This window comes from Brachycentrus maculatus, unplaced genomic scaffold, assembly GCF_059751285.1.
Source record: "Brachycentrus maculatus isolate JH-2025_06_01 unplaced genomic scaffold, ASM5975128v1 h1tg000370l, whole genome shotgun sequence".
In the NCBI taxonomy this organism is placed as follows: domain Eukaryota; kingdom Metazoa; phylum Arthropoda; class Insecta; order Trichoptera; family Brachycentridae; genus Brachycentrus; species Brachycentrus maculatus.
Window position 1 is genome coordinate 384,721 of NW_028281119.1, and position 18,812 is coordinate 403,532.

The 18,812-nt window shown below is 33.9% G+C and overlaps 1 protein-coding gene across 2 annotated transcripts in view; it reads left to right on the top strand.

Moving 5' to 3' along the window:
- Positions 1–18,812, top strand: part of Tmtc3 (Transmembrane O-mannosyltransferase targeting cadherins 3) — a 216,022-nt gene that overhangs the window by 51,206 nt on the left and 146,004 nt on the right. For both annotated transcript variants that reach the window (XM_088270039.1, XM_088270040.1), the window contains exon 2: positions 16,428–16,564. In XM_088270039.1, coding sequence (XP_088126165.1) covers positions 16,428–16,564 — 137 coding nt within the window. The remainder of the gene's footprint in view (positions 1–16,427; positions 16,565–18,812) is intronic.

An 18,812-nucleotide genomic window follows, 5' to 3' on the forward strand; every position in this document is an offset into this window, starting at 1 on the left:
ATTGAAGAACAATAGTCAAGTCAATGTCGTTCTTGTATGTTAATTGAAGAACAATAGTCAAGTCAATGTCGTTCTTGTTGGTTAATTGAATAACAACAGTCAATTCAATGTCGTTCTTGTATGTATAGTATGTGCAATAAGGTGTCAATCGAAACATAAATATAACTTTCAATATTTGAATACTGTGGTTGTCAATCTTGGGTAAAATGGTTAACGTTACACGTGCTCACAGTGATCCCTATGACAAGTCGTTAACCCTGTATATACCCCGAGTTCCATATTCTTCTTCATCCATGTTGAGATATATTCTTCTTCTTCTTCCTTCTTATATATGGATCCTCAAATCTGTATGTTGCATTATCCGTCTCTTGTGATGTGGACTGCCAGCTGTCAAGCCATCGCTTTGGAGATCTTCTTTCGTCTGGGTTTCATTGAAGAGCGACTCTTGAATTCTATTGACACGGGCATTCCAGAAACGTCTTCGCTGTCTGCTCCATCTGATTATATCAATAACATTATATTATGTTGAGATATTAATAATCCTATATCATATAAAATAAACCATATCCGCTCCCTAGGTGGAGCATATGGAGTCCACAAACTGTCTCCAGGCTTTTCTGTCGGCTGCCAGCTCCCTTGCATCCTCCCAAATCAGATCCGCGTCCCGAAGTTCTGACGAGAACTGTCGACGAATTGTCAGCAGTGGTCGTCCTGAGCGGTGCGAACCTGATGCCTTATCATATAATAATTATTAATATACAATTTTATTATATTAGAATAATATATTATATGAATACCAGTACTTTGGCACTCATACGACCTAAAAATTTATAAATTATCTCGTGCTTTTATTAGCTGTGACAGGAACACGTGTACGTATTTAAGCGGATTTGGTAAAAAAGCTATTTTATTAACGCTGTTGCTTTTCGGATTCGTATTTATTTTTAAAATAAAGGTTTTTATCCAAGCGGGAAACTCCGTAAACGAACCTGAATATTTTAATTTCGTGTGGGCGTTCTGTTTTCCTTAAGATCCGACGTTCATTTGTTTGTTGATTTATTGTGAAAAATAACCGCAAACGGTTTCTGCAAATTGGATTTGTAATTCCTATTTCATTACGTTTCCTAGAATTTTCAATAAACCTTAAAAAAACATTAATATCTGAACTTGAAATTGATTATTCTAAATAGCATTTATATTTTCGTATACTTTTTTTTCAGTCTTAGTCTAGTTTGGAATTTTACCAGCGAAATAATGTAAAATTATGTTTCTAACATAAAACATACATTATTTTAAAATTAAACTTGCATAAATCTGTAAAAATAAACCATAGTCATGATTCTGTTGCAATTAAAATCTAAAAATTCTGAAAACTCTCAAAATCTAGAAGTAACTGCCCTATGCACCATGCATATATCGCAGTGCCCTATGCACCATTGGGTGCGAACAAAGATAAGGAAGAAGAAGAATTTACCGTTTTCAAAGTGACATTTGATTGAAACTTGATTTATATGAGATATTAAATCCATTGTATCTAGTGTATTGTATCAATGGTTCGACCTTATTCATTTATTTTTTACTATACACATTCACTATCATTTTAAAGATATGTATATTAACTGAATAAATCCTTGTACATAATAGGCAAGGATAATTTTCTTAGGCAACTTTTAATTTTTATTAAAATATTTTTTTAAATGTGGCGTATCTCGCAATTATATTTTATCATATATCGACTAATCCTTAGAAGAGGATAATGTGCAATATTCATCAATTGAATTGAATTTAATTGAAAATATATAATGAATATACTCGTACGTTATTATAAAATATAAATATTCTTCTTTCTAACCCTTGTCCGCACCCAATGGTGCAAAGGGCACTGCATCATACAAAAGCAGTGGTATCTTGAATGTTAACTTATGAAGGAAAGGTGATCAACCCTCCGCTTCAGGTAATATCACCAATCCAGGGTAATATTAGTAAATATTGGAGTGAAAAAATCGCTTGCATTTATTCGCTGGGAATCGAACCCGGGACCTACAGAACGGTAGCCGAGCGTGCTGACCTTGACACTTAAAACATATATTGAAAATTATTTTCGGAATAAGAGGCGTGGCTTTAAAATTTGAACACCAAGTCGTTCCCTCATTTATGATATAATGCAGATTTATTCATAAGTCCGAACAGCCCCGTCGGTTGCTGATCAATATTCAAGCCCCGCGTCATGAAGTGTTCCCGGGCTAACTTTGGCCAAACAGTCGGATGGACCAGCGGATAGTTCCGACCGTTCGAATTTCAATCAGCTCCGAAACACTCCGACGGTATTGTAGTTGTCAGGAAGTGTGCGAGACCGAGTGACCGCGTTGCTGCACCTGGCTCCGGCAACTGAATACAGATGTCGCCTTTTGATTACCATCCGAATTGAAGTTTGCTCCCTTCGGGCCCGATTTGAGATGCAAATTTAATCTAGCAGAATGTGACGGAGATCGGAGCTATGCGATTGTTGGTGTTATTAATACTGCATCATGCAATCATCGCTATTCAAATGACTCTAGACGTGTATGCGTATCAACCCCCTTGTTAACACCATATTAATTATAATATTAGTGTCGGGTTGTGGTCCCGTGGTTAGTGTCGCGGACTCTTGAGTCAGAGTTTCTCGGTTCGAACCCACTCTACCATAATTCGATACCGATTTCTAATAATAAGCCGCTTAGGCTCACAGAAATAGTGTGAAAGTGAAATATTTGTGTAAATAATAAAAACACAAAATTTCTCTTTAAAAAAAAATCATGAAATTGCATATTTGAACATTCTCTGCATTTCAAAATCTAATATCAATTGACGTAGTATCAATTGGAAGGAAAACTGGTTGCTTGCATACTTTATTCAGTTTAATTTGTGTGCACTCATATCGCAAACCAATATTTCTTGTCATGAGCAATTTAAAAAATTTAGAAATACATACAAATTTAAATTCTAATAAAACATTAATAATTAATACTCTTTTCCAAAACACATCACCATGATTGTCTATATTCCCACTAAACAAAGTCCCGCCCATTAACCCCCTTCCCTCTAGTTATTACCCCACCCACCTATTTAAAAACCTTAATATTTTTGTTTGTTAGTTTTTGTAATCACCTGTTGATAAAAGCTGTAGTTTTGGAAACTTGTGTTTAATGAAAATAAAAATTATAGTGATACTATACAAATGTTTAATTTAAAAAAAAAAACAATATTTCATCGATATCTAGCGGTCCATTAAGTGCTGAATTAATTCTAAATAATATGTAGACAAGGATGGCTGTGGTTTTAGATATTAGTGCAATATGACCAGTAATCGTATCCATACAAACATGCCAGTATGTATATAAATCTTAATATTTTCTTGTTTGAGACTCTTTGAAAAAGAATAACGATGAAAACATGTTAAATTTAAAAAAATACGGTTGTTTATAGTTGATTGAAAATAAATATTGTATTTTTTTTTTGAACCACACTCCCAGATGTTTTTCCTGATTGATAACCCCTACATTCGATAGTGGAGTTGACACAATAACACATGGATACATAATAATCATGAAATAACATTTGTACATAAGAGTACATTACATTAAAGAATAACATCTTGGAACAAGATCTATTTTAAGAGTAAAGTAATACTTGAATATATTTCCGATTCGTGTTTTGACATTAATATACTGAATTCGACAAATAGGATTACTTTGAAGATTACTGTCATTGCAAGACACTATTTCCCCGAACTTCCTTTTCAATCATTTACGTATGTACATATGTATCATTCCGAAAATATATTTGTATTACATTTCATTCACTTTGATTCCTATCAAATTACGTGCGCATGTTTCCCACAGATTTTTTTTACGCCGAAATAAATAAAGTTGCAAGTCAAAGCTCTGTAATTTTTTTCAGTATGTAGGTACTCATTTTTTTTCTCTAAATCTTGTCACATTCTGCCATAAACCGCGTGTTGTGCGAGGACAGCTCAGGTTTACGAGTTCCACGAATGACAGCAGCCAGAAGCGAATCCATCTCATCCACACAACTTACTTTTATGTCCGGGTTCCTTCACTTTCGCATTTAGTTGTAAAATATACTTGTTTACTTTATCTCGTGCCCTCCCAACAGTTGACTTACTGTACAGCAGTGTTTCCCAACGTGGGGCGGACGCCCCACCGGGGGGTGATTTGAATGTCTTGGGGGGGCAATGCGTAAATCGTTAATATTTGTTAAATTTTTGTTGAAAAACGCATTTTAGAAAAAATAAATATTGCAATTCTGAATATTCCAATTGCAATATTTATTATATACTTATAATTTTTTTAGAGAAATAATTGTTTTTTTTTTATTAACAGAAATATTTGAATTTCATAGTATTTCTGTGAGCCTAAGCGACTCCTTATTAGAAATAGGTATCAAATTGTGGTAGAGTGGGTTCGAACCGAGAAACTCTGATTTAAGAGTCCGCGACACTAACCACGGGACCACAACCCGACAATGTTATCAATATTGTTAATAAATAAAGCATTTAATTTGTGGTTAGTAATATTTATTTATTTATATTATATATTGATTTTTACAAAAATGTTAGTCATATTAGTAGATAGATATATAACCACTCACTGATTGACATTTATATTTATTTTATTTGCAATTTTCCATATTACGTTTAGTGATAGATGGAAATACTAGCTCAACGTAAAAATTTTGAGATTACAGTCGAGTACTTCGCATGTGTGTGATTGACTTGTTCGTTCGTTTACATTTTGTAAAGTTTATAAACTTATTTTAATTATAGTTCCTTACTCCATGCAAAATGAATAGTTAAAGTGTGAAAAAAGTTTGTCAGTATTAAGAAGATTATTCTCATTTCGGTTCCTCAAGCCAAGCCCAAGGATCGCACTAATTTTCTTTGGAGTTGTAATTTAACATAAAACACATATTTTTTATTTATGAAAATTAAATAAAAATAGTATATATTGCATGTGTGCATTTTTTATTTGAAATAATTCGCTGTTTTCAGAATTTGTTTTGTCAATAAAAAAATGATAGGGGGGCGTGGAGATTTTTGATTCGTTAAAGTGAGGCATGGTACAAATAAGGTTGGCAAACACTGCTATAAAGCTACGTATCTACCCAACGTTCTGTACCCTTTCTAAATTGTTCTGAACCAATGACTAAGGAACCGGACCTATTTGCTGACTACAATCTCAAAGTCAACAGTATACCTTCTTTTGTAATCTGGTCTATTCCCGCATAACATTTGTAAGTGCAAATGATATATGGTAAATAAGATCTTCATTGTATAAATACGTTAAGTTACATTTAGAAGGGAATATTTTTGGGCCATCGTATGGATTTACAGCCCGTGCTTCAATGTAAGTAAATAGTATCAATTTAATTTTATTGTACATTCAAACTAATTGATATTTTGGTATTATGTTGTTCAAACTGTTTATTATCATATTCCCCACTATGGCGTATATGACTCATCTTTACTATTATGTAATCGTAAAAAAAGCGTTTATTATGGAGTCGGAAAACCGGCTGGTATGTATGAAAAGATGCATGAATGTGGGAGAGGCAAAGATTGTTTGCAAAAACAGATAAGTGTAGCGTTCTATTCCCTCTATCTACCCCCGCAGAAACGGCGTGATTGTTAGTTAGTAAAATATCATTTAGTTTGAACGTGAAATATTTTCTAAAAATTGCATTTTTATGCCAAAACTGCTTTTACCTTTAAAATAATCGACATCTCTATAATACATAGTTAATCAAATGAAACAAATTTAAACCCTAAAATTACAATCGAAGCACGAACACAGGCGGGTAAAAATACTTCTTTACTTAAAAATAAAACCATACATCTCAATTCACGGTAAATATAATTTGCACATTTTATTATAATGTTCCTTAAGTCTCTCACCCCTGGTAGCGAGGCTTTAGTTAGAATTCGCCTCGTAAACATACGTCCCGATAAGCTGTTTTCCTTCTACCCCATACGACGTACCTTTGTCAAAAGTTGAGAACTACTTACCGCACTGTAGAAAGCACTTAAGCCAAATGCAATCATCCTTCTTTTTCAGCAGCTCCTGTTGACTTTGGATAATCACAAAGCACGCACACATAGGTGGGCAAAGTTCTGTCTTGTCGGATAAGGCTCCTCGTTCGGCAGACAAGCGCACAAAAACAGGCAAAAACTTGCCTGAGCCGAGTCTAGAAAGTTCTAAATACTGCAATGGCGGTGACTTCTTTGTGCTGAGCATAAACACGTCTCGTCTTTCGTGAAATTATCTACAACATTCAGAATTCTCCATTTCGTTTGAGACGGTTTTAAAAATATATATTTTCATTTTTACTATTCATTAAAACACCTCTTTAGTTGTGTTTTTCCACCTTATGCTTGAATATCATAAAGAACACGTACAGTTTTTTTCCTTGAATAAATACAGAAACATTTTTAAAACCGTATAAATTATTTTATAAAATATTCATTTAAGTTACGGTCTAGTTGGGATGTATTCGTAGATACGTACATAATCAGTGATATATATTTTTTTACTATGCTTTGATATTTTTATGGATGTGTGTGTAATTTTTTATTGTTTATTAATGAAATTAAAAAATTAAAAAAAGCATTGCTTGAGGACAGTGGTAGTCTGTCTACAAACCTAATATTCTACCATAATTTATAAAACAGCCTTGTTTCAAATCACTTTATATGTTGTTATAACTTATTTATAACGTAGAAAAATTTATTAATTTAATTCAAGATAAATACAGATTTTGAGCAAACTTGTTTTATCAGTTATAAAACGGAGAATCATTTAGTAAGTGGTTCAAATATTGATTATTATATTCCCCTCTTTATATATGGTATTGTAGGTTGTTCATGATACCTAGAAGTACCTACTGTTGTCCTTATTTTACCGTAATTCCTTTGTCTTGTACAACAACCTTTCAGCATTATCATTAATTTAATGGAATAAGCTTCGAAATTACATTATTATGAGACGATATCACTCACTCCTTTCAACAACGTCATATATCAAAAAACTTGATTTTTTAGGAGATCGGTTTTTCAGTTTAATAATATAATAAAATGGATTTAAAATAAATATCAAGCCACTTATTGGACTTTTTACTGTGCAACAGATCTTTGTAGGTAAAACCTGAAGGTTTTTTCTCCATACGAAAAATATTTAGTATATTGAAAAAAATAATTAAAAAATACCTTTTCTTCAAAATGCAAAAACAACACATTCTGCCCTGTAGCGGGTAAATATTAAGTTTAAAATATGCCGCCAAAAATTGTCAATTTTTGAAATATGACGTTGTTGAAAGGAGTCAGCGATATATGTTTCATACTAATGAATAATCATATTTTTATTAGTATATAAGTAAGAATATCCTCCCCTGTCAAAGGTCGTCCGACTTCCGAGCCTCTTTCCTCATTGCTATCACGCAGTAAAATTGATTTTTATTTTGCCTTCGGCCGATTTTACGTCTTGCCTCCAGAACATACCCTTTCGGAACATTTGGTTAATCCTTCCACTACAAAGTCGCCCATAAACCGACGGGGTCGGAAACAAATAACCTTAACATGCTTTTCAGTGTCCGTGCACTGCAGATCGAGAGAAAAGTGGCGCCGCCCACAGGGTTTGTGCTCTTTCCCATATTAAATATTCCTTCAAGTTTGTAAATTAATTCCTCGCTCATGCGTACTGTGCATTTAATTTTGTTTTGTATAAAGTAATACGTAACTTTATATCTATACAATAAGTACCTAACATTATATTGCCTGTTTTCATGAACAACCATTTTTATTTAACATATATTGCAATCGGTCACGAGAGATCAAAATATTATAGAAAATCCGCAATCAAAGTTTTTAAAGTAAGTTAATCAAGACTTTGTCTCATTCAAGTTTTACATAATGTTCAAAAGGTTTGATACTTTGTTTCTCTTCTCTCTGTTAAGATCGGGAAAGATTATTTAGCTGTAGCCGATAAATAAGAACATACATAACTCTGCTGTAAATTACTCAATTGAAGAATTTCTCTGCATTTGCTCTTCTCTGCTAAAATTTGTAGCAAAAGCATTTTTAATATTTATTGCCCTCCCTAAAATCAAACTTGACAGCGATATTATGATATAAGACACGTGAACGTGGCTTGATCATTTTGTGTAGTGTAAACGTGTATTAAATTTTCTGTGATATTATATATTTAGCTGGTTATATTCAAAACACTTCCCTTATCATTCATCATTCACTTAGTGTAATACCACTTTTAAATAAGAATGAATAAAAAGGAGTGTTATATTACCATACCACAAAGTTAACAATGCTTTTAATATACAAAATAGGTTATTTTCATGTTTGCGAGGATCCCACAAATTTTATAAAATTAAACAACTTTGTTTTAAGCACTTTTTTATTATTAGTACACTTTAACCTAACGGTTTCGACAGTAACCTTGTCATCATCAGGGTTTATCAAATTCTATTATTAATCTAGGGTTTATTAATGCTTTAGAATTTAATAAACCCTGATGATGACAAGGTTGTCGAAACCGGTAGGTTAAAGTGTACTAATAATAAAAAAGTGGTTAAAACAAAGTTGTTTAATTTTATAATGTTTATCAAATGTGCCACAATGTATCTGCAAAAATCATTCTAGAAATTCCCACAAATTATTTCGTGTGTGAAACTATTATTTATTGACCAGTTTTATAATACCTATGTTTTTTCATACGTCGGCGGTTAAAACCTAGTACAACGATTTGGACATACTCACAAATATTGTTAAATAAATCTGCTTCATTTATGGGCAATTCTCGAGACTTGCGAATGTCTTTTTTTCCCTTTGTTTATTAGGGTTTTTCTTTATTTCTTAACATCACCGCGTAGAGCTTTGCCAATCGTGCGGATACACCACTCGACTGAACAGAGTGGGCGACTCGGTGGGAGGGGGAGGGCTTAAAATATACAAGTGTCACGGAATATTAACTGCCAACACCGCAGGCAGTATTGCCTCAGTTGACCGCTTAGGTACAATTTGTCACGCGATTCTCGGCCCCGGGTCTCGGTACGTCTTCAACCTTTTTCTTGACCATCTTGCGTTTTCCAGGCGAGAATACGTCAATGTCGATGTACAACAACCGGGGATGGGGAAGTTAGTCAGTCTTGCGATATTTTTCATTTACGTTATGGACATACAGGAGTTTAAAATTTCCTTTTTAATACGTTTCAATATTTTTTATTTAATTTTCATATTTAAAAACATTAAATTCAGTGCTTTTGGTGCACGAAAACTAATATTCTCAAGGTTTACATCCTTTCATTAGATTTCGGTTTTAAAAAAAACCTTTTGATTTTTATACTGAAAAAAGGATCGAAAGCTGATAGCAATAGTTCTTCCACATTTTTAAATATTTACAACCTGTAAATAATACCGGATTTACTACCAGAAATATATGGGACTTTTATATATCTTTTCAAACATACATCTTTTAGGGTAGTGTATCAAAAATTGATCATGTATAATTAATAAGACAAATGTATCACTCAATTTTGGGTGCATTGCCAATAAATAAAAAAAATAAAAAAATAATAAGACATATATTCAATATAAACATAAACTTTCGGTCAAATACCGGAGAGACAAAGTGAGCCGAGGTTCTCATTGATTTAAAAAATCATGCAATTATGATAAATAATTTATATATTTTTAAAACCTTCAATTATTAAATACACTAATCGCTCACTCCTTTCAAGAACGTCATAAATCAAAAAACTTGATTTTTCAGGAGAACGTTTTTAAATTTTAAAAATATAACACAATGTATTAAAAATTAATATCAAACCACTTATTGGACTTTTTACTGTGCAACAGTTCTTTTTAGGTAAAACCTTAAGGTTTTTTCTCCATTTGAAAAATATTTAGTATATTTAAAAAAATAATTAAACAATATATTTTCTTCAAAATGCAAAAACAATATTTTCTGCCCTGTAGCGGGTAAATATTAAGTTAAAAATACGCGTCTTTTGCTGGGATAAAGTACATTTTCTGGGCATTCCGAAAACATGTACAACTGAAAATTTACGATTTTTGATTTATGACGTTCTTGAAAGGAGTGAGCGTAATGTGTAAATCAGCAAATTCAAGAAATTCTGTAATAAACTATTTCATTTCACATCGTTACATTATATTCGACGTAAAATGTACGAGTATTACCAATACGCTTTTAGTTCTCAAATCGCTTAAGATAGGTGAAGAGGAAAACAATTTAAAGAACAGTTTCTCGCAAAGTCTTAGCGGAGTATTTACCCTACTAACTTAGTCAGGATTGCCTTGCGCCCTGGTGCGCTGCAAGACCTCATTTCTTGAATACTTAAACCCTTAATTTACTAAGTGCAATTTTATTTTTGTTTAGATAAAACGGTGGCATTAATCTAAAGCTTCGTCTTAATCGAGAAAGTTCTTCGTCTAGTAACTTTTCCACAAAGTAACAGTTTACAAGTTCCCCTAAGAGTTTGTTTTCCCGCGTTTTATTCGATCGCACCTTTTAGTGGTTTCCCACAATTTGTCGGTGATTTTTTTCTTATGGCGAATACTAAAAAAAAAAACAATCTGTATCGTGTTTCTTTGTTTTTCTTTCCCAGTCAACACGTAAAGGTTTTGCCAGCGGATCGATGTTACGTAACACAAAACCATTTCTCTTACGTTTTAACGGCCTTAATCATTAGTTTCCCCTGAGAGTGTTAGTGCCGGGTATTACGAGAAATATGAACTCCGTTCTATAACATTCCCTACAAAATAGAGTATTTATAAGTAATGTGTTCAGGTATACTGACCACGCGAAAACAACGTAAACGTTGTAATCTTAATATAAAAATCTAATTTTTCCATGTTTCTTTAAGCATTTTAATGCAGTTTCCTTTTTATAACACCACATATAAATCATTAAACGGTACATATTTTTCCCTTTATATGTATATTCTTCATGTATTAATATACACGTGTGAAAATATCTCAGTTTACAGAGTTATATAAAGCGTTAAATATCTTCTAATCACTGTTTATTTAAACAATAACTTACTTTTTTTATGTTACTTACAAATATGTCATACTTTGTGATAGTATTTTTTTCTTTTAATTCATATTTTGTTTTGTATAATTGATGAGTAAGTATAATTGATAATATTAGGTACTGATTTATCTGATCTTGCCACGTCTTTTTTGGCCGTCCTGCTTATATTCTCCCGCTCACATTCGCCACAAATACTCTCTCAGTCATTCTCTTGTTATCCATTCGCTCCACATGTCCATACCAGTTTAAGGAACTCAGCTTAATATTTTAAATTATCCAGATTTTACGTTATAACGATGATAACTTTAGTATTTAAAGATAGGTGTTATGACTCTTATTTACCATAATAAATGAACCCCTTTTCCTATAAAACCCTACAAGTGAATTCAAAACCTTTTCGTAATATTTGTCAACTACCTATCGTAGGTATCTACCCCAATCTAATAAAAATATTTTTGTATCAAATTCCGTCGTAAATCCACCCCCTCGGTAAGAAAAATAAGGGTTTAGCATCATATAATGCCATCTCCATAGATTTTATTTGCAAAGATATCGCTGTATTGGACATCCTCTGTTCGTATGATACCATCACTATTAAAGCGATATAAACGTTGATGGTATCAAATTAACGAGGGTTTCGGATTATCGGATCAATGGCGGCATGTCATTTTAGCTGGGATAATAATTAAAATAGTAATTATTACAGATTTCCTGAAAGATTTTACCTATAGGGATAAAATCGACCCTGACTGCCTAATTTAACGAAAATCAATTATTTTAAAGTCATTTTTCCGATATAGTAATCAGAGGCGTGCACATAGAATTAATTGGGGTAGGTAGTAAGGTAAGCGAGGTAATACTTACTATAAAAAGTATTACCTAGCAAGGGTAGGCAGTAGAGCTAGGTAGTAAGGTAAGTTGGTATTTATTGATTTGGCGTTTAATTTGTAGAACTCCATTTTAATTCATGTATTAATTTTAAATCAAACACAGATTTTTTGAGTCTACTAAGTTGTATTTTATTAACAAAAACACATAAAAAATTATATTGTGACAATTTTTACGCCTTGTTAGGGCTAACAAGGCGAAACAATTGTCACAATATAATTTTTTATGTGTTTTTGTTAATAAAATACAACTTAGTAGACTTAAAAAATCTGTGTTTGATTTAAAATTAATACATAAAATAAGCTGGTATTACTTAGTAAGATAGGGGAGGTACTGGTTGCGTTTTTATGTGTCACGCGGGTAAGTTGGGATAGGCACTGCTTTTCTACCTATATGGAAGGCACGTCCCTCATAGTAATGTACCCTCGGCATAATGCACGATAATAAATACCCCCCTTTACTAAAATATCTTTGATTTAAGTGCAGAGATGTACAACTAAAAACATTCTCACTAACAATTTATTGTAGCAAAAAAAATCAACGAAAAATTATTTGAAAAATCATAAGTAATAACAGTAATAAGTAAATAATAAATGGAACATGTGGGCATTTGCAGGGCTTTGGACCTATCATCGGCTAGCTTATGCAATAATCACCGTACACATGCGTAAGATACATTATGCTCATGATTGAACGCATACGTCTTGATTTTAGGATATTTGACATTTCAATTCAATATCCATGAACTTATTCACGTGGGAGTTAGAAACGACATCTTTGGAGATTTTTATGAACAGCCCGAGAGACCTTTTTACTATTGTTTTTAATGTCGACTTTTTTTCGGCAAAATATTTTCAATCCCAGTTAAGGAAGGATCGTTCCATTTTATTAAATGTGCTCAAATACGCACGCTACAAAAAATGTTCACTCTGTAATGTGTATATTTAAACCTAGCCTAACTGAATCTAACTGGCGTTTTTGATGTTTTTCCGGCAAAGGGTCGATATATCTCAAAAATAATTTCTCGGTGGTTTTATTCAGCATTTGTGTGTACAAAGATTTGAATATACCCTTCTTTTAATTATCCTAGAAACACATGGACTAAGTATGTGTACAATGAAAACATAAACAATTAGCACGATGTGTCGTCAAATTATTTGGATTAAATTCTCTGCAATTAATGCCGATAGCACGCAATAACCGTTTCCGAATTCGATAACTTCGAATTAAATGAACGAAAATGTATTCATAGACCCACCTGATAAACATTCAAATTCCTTTTTGATGTACAGAACCCGCTAGAGAGAAATTTGCTAGTTGCCAACCAATTTTGTACATATTCAGGTTAATTTTTTTCAATGCTAGTTTAACATTATCTAAGATTATTTTTAAATTACTTAATATGACTTCTGAATTGAATTTTACCCTCTGACCAGTTTTCTGAGGCTATGAAAAATATTTTCATGATCGTATTATTTCGCAAATTTTCATGTCGATATTGCATTTACAGGATCTGTTATTGTCTGCCTTGAGTGGTCCTTTTTCACATTTCACCATACTTGAACATTCATTACTTTACTTTTGTATTTTTTTATACTTTACTACATTTCACCATTCTTTATACTTTACTACATTTTTTTACTACATTTCACCATTCTTGAACTTTACTTTTGCTTTACATTTACTTTACTTTAGAAAGTTTTTTATACTGGTATATATCTTTACGTAAAAATAAACAACTCACATCCAAGTTCCTACCGTCCATCCCTTGACATTTTTGTGAAGTAAAACAACTTTACTTCTAAATGTCCATCTTCTACCGGCTTATTTTGTAGATGTATGTACTTTATTTTGAAATAACGCGTGTTTACATGTTACTTTCCCAAACTGTTCAGTTGTGTTTCTTCCTACATCTCATTTTATTTATAAGCTTGACAATCAGAAAAAAAAATCAATTTCTCTTTTATCAAGTTAATTTTTTTTTCATTGAGATCTTTTAATTTTTTTCCATAAGAGAACGAAAATATCGTGTCGTTTTTGTCACTCTAAGTATAATAATAAAAACTTAGTTCTTTTCAAAATTATTATTTCGTATTTGAGTTCTCATGGATTTTATCTTTCATTTCATTCGCTCCGCTTCCTATACATTATTCTAATTTAAAATATAATTTTTACTTTCTTGATATTTTTCGCTGATACTTTGTGGCGCATTTTATAAACTTTATGAAATAAAACTAGAACTTTGTTTCTAATCACTTTTTTACTGGTACTCTTTTCCAACCGGTTTTGACAAGAATCTTGTTATTCTCAGGGATAGTGAATAATCATCCCTGAAGATGACAAGGTTCTTCTCGAAGTATGTTTTACGTTGAATATTCTATATTGTATGGAATTCGCTGCAGGTGGAATCTTAAACATATTTTACTCTTTGAATAGACCCTCTTCTACCTGACATCCCAGCTTATCGTCTTTGTAGACTGCTGGGTTCAGCTCTCCTCGTCCTCAGATTGTAGGTCCTTCTGTCCTGGACAACGTCACCTAGGCCATGCTTTCGAATCGTGTTATCTTTCTGCCGCACCCATGAATGTTTTGGTCTTCCTCTAGATAACTTTCGAGGAAGATCCATTTCTATTGCCTGGTTAACTACATGTTCGGGTTCTCTGCGTCCTATATGCCCATACCATTTCAATTGTCTTTCCTCTACCTTCCTAATAATCATTATCCTTTAATAGACCCTATGATTATGAAATCCTATATAAGCACTTGCATATGGATAACTTAATAATTTTCGTCTTGTTACTCATTGCTGAGGGTTGTGACTGCGCTGCACGTAGCGCTCCAACCACTGAGGTGCCTGCTGCTGCCTTAATTTGATCGGTCCATCGTGTGGGATTTTCCTCTCCCTCTCTTTCCCTCCAGGCTACCAATCACAACTAGTCGTTCCAGGCTATCCTCGTTGCCACGCGCAACGTGTCCAAAGAACTGGAGAATCCGTCGGCTACAGATATTAGCCAGAGTCAAGCCATCCAAGAGTAGTAACTAAATAATAAGTAGCAAAAAACTGTCTTAAATATTGTTTTTTTGTGGACGATCACAAAAGGAGCAAAGGGTTTCGTCCGAGTTTTCATAAGCCCCCCACTCCAGAGGCGAGCGCTAAGCTCGAATAAAACAAACTTAGTTCAAACTACACGGGCTAAACCGGCCACGGGGTAAGTTTGACCGCCCGGCTGCCGGCTGGCTAATAGAGAATTCACCGGTAACAAAACCCAATTAAATGTTTGCGGTACACCCATGGGCGAAATAATTTGCGGAAAGGCTTTTTAATTGTCGGCGCCATTACGTGTCCGCAGTAACAAAAGCCGAAATAAAATGTTGCCAATGCGGCTTGTTACGCAGAGCCATCTGTTGTATTTAACATATTATTCTGTGATTCAGGACCTACGTACATTATTTAATTCTGCGATCCGATTAAAATCACGACATGACCTATTCATATTTATCGCTGCCACCATTTTCATGCAATTATTTTATCAATTTTGTTCAGGTGCGATTCCCAGGGAGGGTTAAAATAAATATTAGTGCTAAAAATTATTTTAACCCTCCCTTATATTTATTATATTTATTTAATAGATTTATATTATCCACTGACACTTCGTGATGGAATTGCATTTTTAATTTATTATTAGATTAAAACCAATATTTTTAGCTTTTCCACTTTTTTATTTGACCAGCGACCGGGTTTCGTCGTTACCGACATCATCAGACTGGTGACCCAGTCTGATGATGTCGGTAACGACGAAACCCGGTCGCTGGTCAAATAAAAAAGTGGAAAAGCTAAAAATATTGGTTTTAATCTAATAATAAAAAATATTTATTTAAATTACCCTGGACTGGTAGTGAAGCGCAGAAGTAATTACCTTGCCTTCATGTAAGTAACGATCAAGATAACACTGCTTCAATACTATGCAATGCCCTTTGCACAACTGTGTGCAATAATAAATTATGAAATTCTGCAAAGTAAACGCCCATTCAATTAATAATGAAACCACATTTTTTTATCATATTAAATAAATACACGTTCAAAATATGCAATTGATAGTAAATTTCATAAATGGAATACAAATATTGGGTCACGATATTAAAAACGGTAACGTAAAATTTATAAATGTTTTATTTGGTAAATATTGCGTATAATATCATAAAAAAAAACATTTTGTGTAATATCTTACAATTTACAAATGAAATTCCACCTGAATTCCTTTTTCATTTTCCTTTTATGCGAGAATATCAATAATAGCAGTTCAGATGGTTTCATTATTTTTATGAAGGTTTAGGTTCACGTAATACAATAGGATTTAGCTTATCCCGGAAACGTTGTTTCGGCTTTTACATTCAATACGTTTTCTATTTTGTTTGCAGGAGCAAAGCCACAAATCATACCGCCCCTTGACCGTGGTAACATTCCGGTGGAACTACATGCTCCATGGTCTACAACCGGCGGGATACCATCTGCTGAACTTGCTCCTTCATGCCACCGTGTGCCTCATGTACTACAGGTAAGTTTTATTTTCTGAACTTTTGTTTATTGACATGTAGATTACCCATATAATCTTGTTACCCTTTACGAGATTTTTTAATTACAATGTATTGATAAAGTGTTTTGTCCGCCTCCGTAGTGCAATGGTTAGCATGCTCGGCTACCGTTCTGGAGGTCCCGGGTTCGATTCCCAGGGGGGGGGGTCAAATGAATATAATTGATTTTTTTCACTCTAATATTTATTCAATATTACCCTGGACTGTACCTGAAGCGGAGGGCTGATCACCTTTCCTTCATGTGTTGACGATCAAGATAACACTGCGTTTATATGATGCAGTGCCCTATGCACCATTGAGTGCGAATAAGGATAAGAAGAAGAAGAATAAGGTGTTTGCCAACTTTTCCTCTCTACGATTCATAGTGTGCTGGGAAAAGAAGAGTTTAATCTTCAGAATTCCGGAACTGCTTGAACGAAGCCACCAACAATGAGCAAATTCTTCGGCAGTCGTCTCACCCTCGCTTCCGGTTGTTACAAGAGTGGAAGTGATTATGAACATTGTACAGCTTCTCTTCGCGTCGGTCTCCTCTTCCCGCGGGTGTCCATTTGTACCGGAATTTCAATTCAGTCGACGTTTTTAAACCTTTGTTTTTCGCCGGAGAGCCTCCGAGTGTTTATAAACTTTTCTGTTGAGCTATCACTCCCCCTGACGTCAGCGGAAATTGGCTTAATGGGACCTAATTTGTTAAGGGGATTTGTTTCGGACGTCTTTGTCGTTTTAATGGAAACAAACTAAAATTAATCGTTCCACTGATCCAGCGTAATAATTTACGTGTCTTTGTGTCGCTGATATTTTGTTGCCTTTTCGCTGTACTTTTTTTTGGCAAGCTGTCACCGCTGGAACAGCGCACCATTAAATTCAATTTGTTCGGCATATTGTTTTACTGAGAAACTTAACTGGGAAATTAATTATTTTCTATTTCCTCGTAATTAATTATTTCGTCTCGCGTTTCTTCCACTCGCGATTTTCGCAGAGCCCTTTTTTCGCGTTACTTTTCGTCGGCGATGTATCTCCGATCGGGAGTTTCGGTTAGCGACGAGGAATAATAAAACTAATTGCCAAAGGCTCGACCCCCGACGACATTAAATTTGGCAACGTAATCCCTGGCCGACATGATTTAGTGCGCAAATATTCCTACACGGGTTACTAAACCGTTCGCCTTTGATAACGAATGACATGACGCGACCTTTGTCCCGCGTCATCCCTTGTAGCGCCTCTCCGCCCCATCGGGTGTCTGTCCAGCACCACGCTTCACCACACTTACTTCACAACACCAATTCACCATAATTCCACTACACCATATTCCTCCGAGCCACATCAGTCGGATCACTTATTTTAATCAACAGTGTTACATTCTTCATAATCCATTTTTGAATATAAAATATTTTTTTCACCACGATATGTAAATGTTTTCTTCTTAAAAAATTCTCGGTATCTAACAGAATTTTTCTTTTTATCGTGTCCGTTTTTCCCTTTAGTTATGAAACCCCATAATATGTAAATATTTACGGATGTACACGACCCTGTTTGTATGGGCTTAATTTCTTAACCTGCCGAGATAGGTCAGATGATGTAAAGAGGTTGTCAAGTTTCCCAACTAATTATGAAGTTGATAAAATTATTCAGGCCAGCATGCCAACGCGTGTCAGACCCTTCAGATGGATTATAATGTATAATATGTTCTCATACTGCGAAAATGTGTGTAGACAGTGTCTACTTAGAACCTTTCTTGTCGTTATATTAAAATAAACTCCTTTTAAACTTTATAATATTCACTTTGTTTTAAAAAAAAACTAACTAGCTAACCATCACGCTGCTTCCCCGCAGGGGTATGCAGAGAGAATAGAACGCCACACCATTCTGTCTTTGAAAACATTCCTCGCCTCTTCCACGCTCATGCATCTCCTCATACACACCCGCCGATTATTTCGACTCCTTACCTGAACGCTTTCAAATATTAGGCATACCTGATCGTGCCAAGTTTTTTCGGTCTTCCTCTGCTCCTTTTTCCAATTACATTCGCCTCATAAATTTGTTTTACCGTTCTTTCCTCACTCATTCGTTCTACATGTCCAAACCACCTCACCACGCCTTTCTTAATTTCACTTTGTTCAAACTGAATATTATTAATATGATCTACTTAAATTTCTTATGATTCATTCTATTATATTTTTAAACGTTTGCAGACAAAACATTCCTATTTTCTCT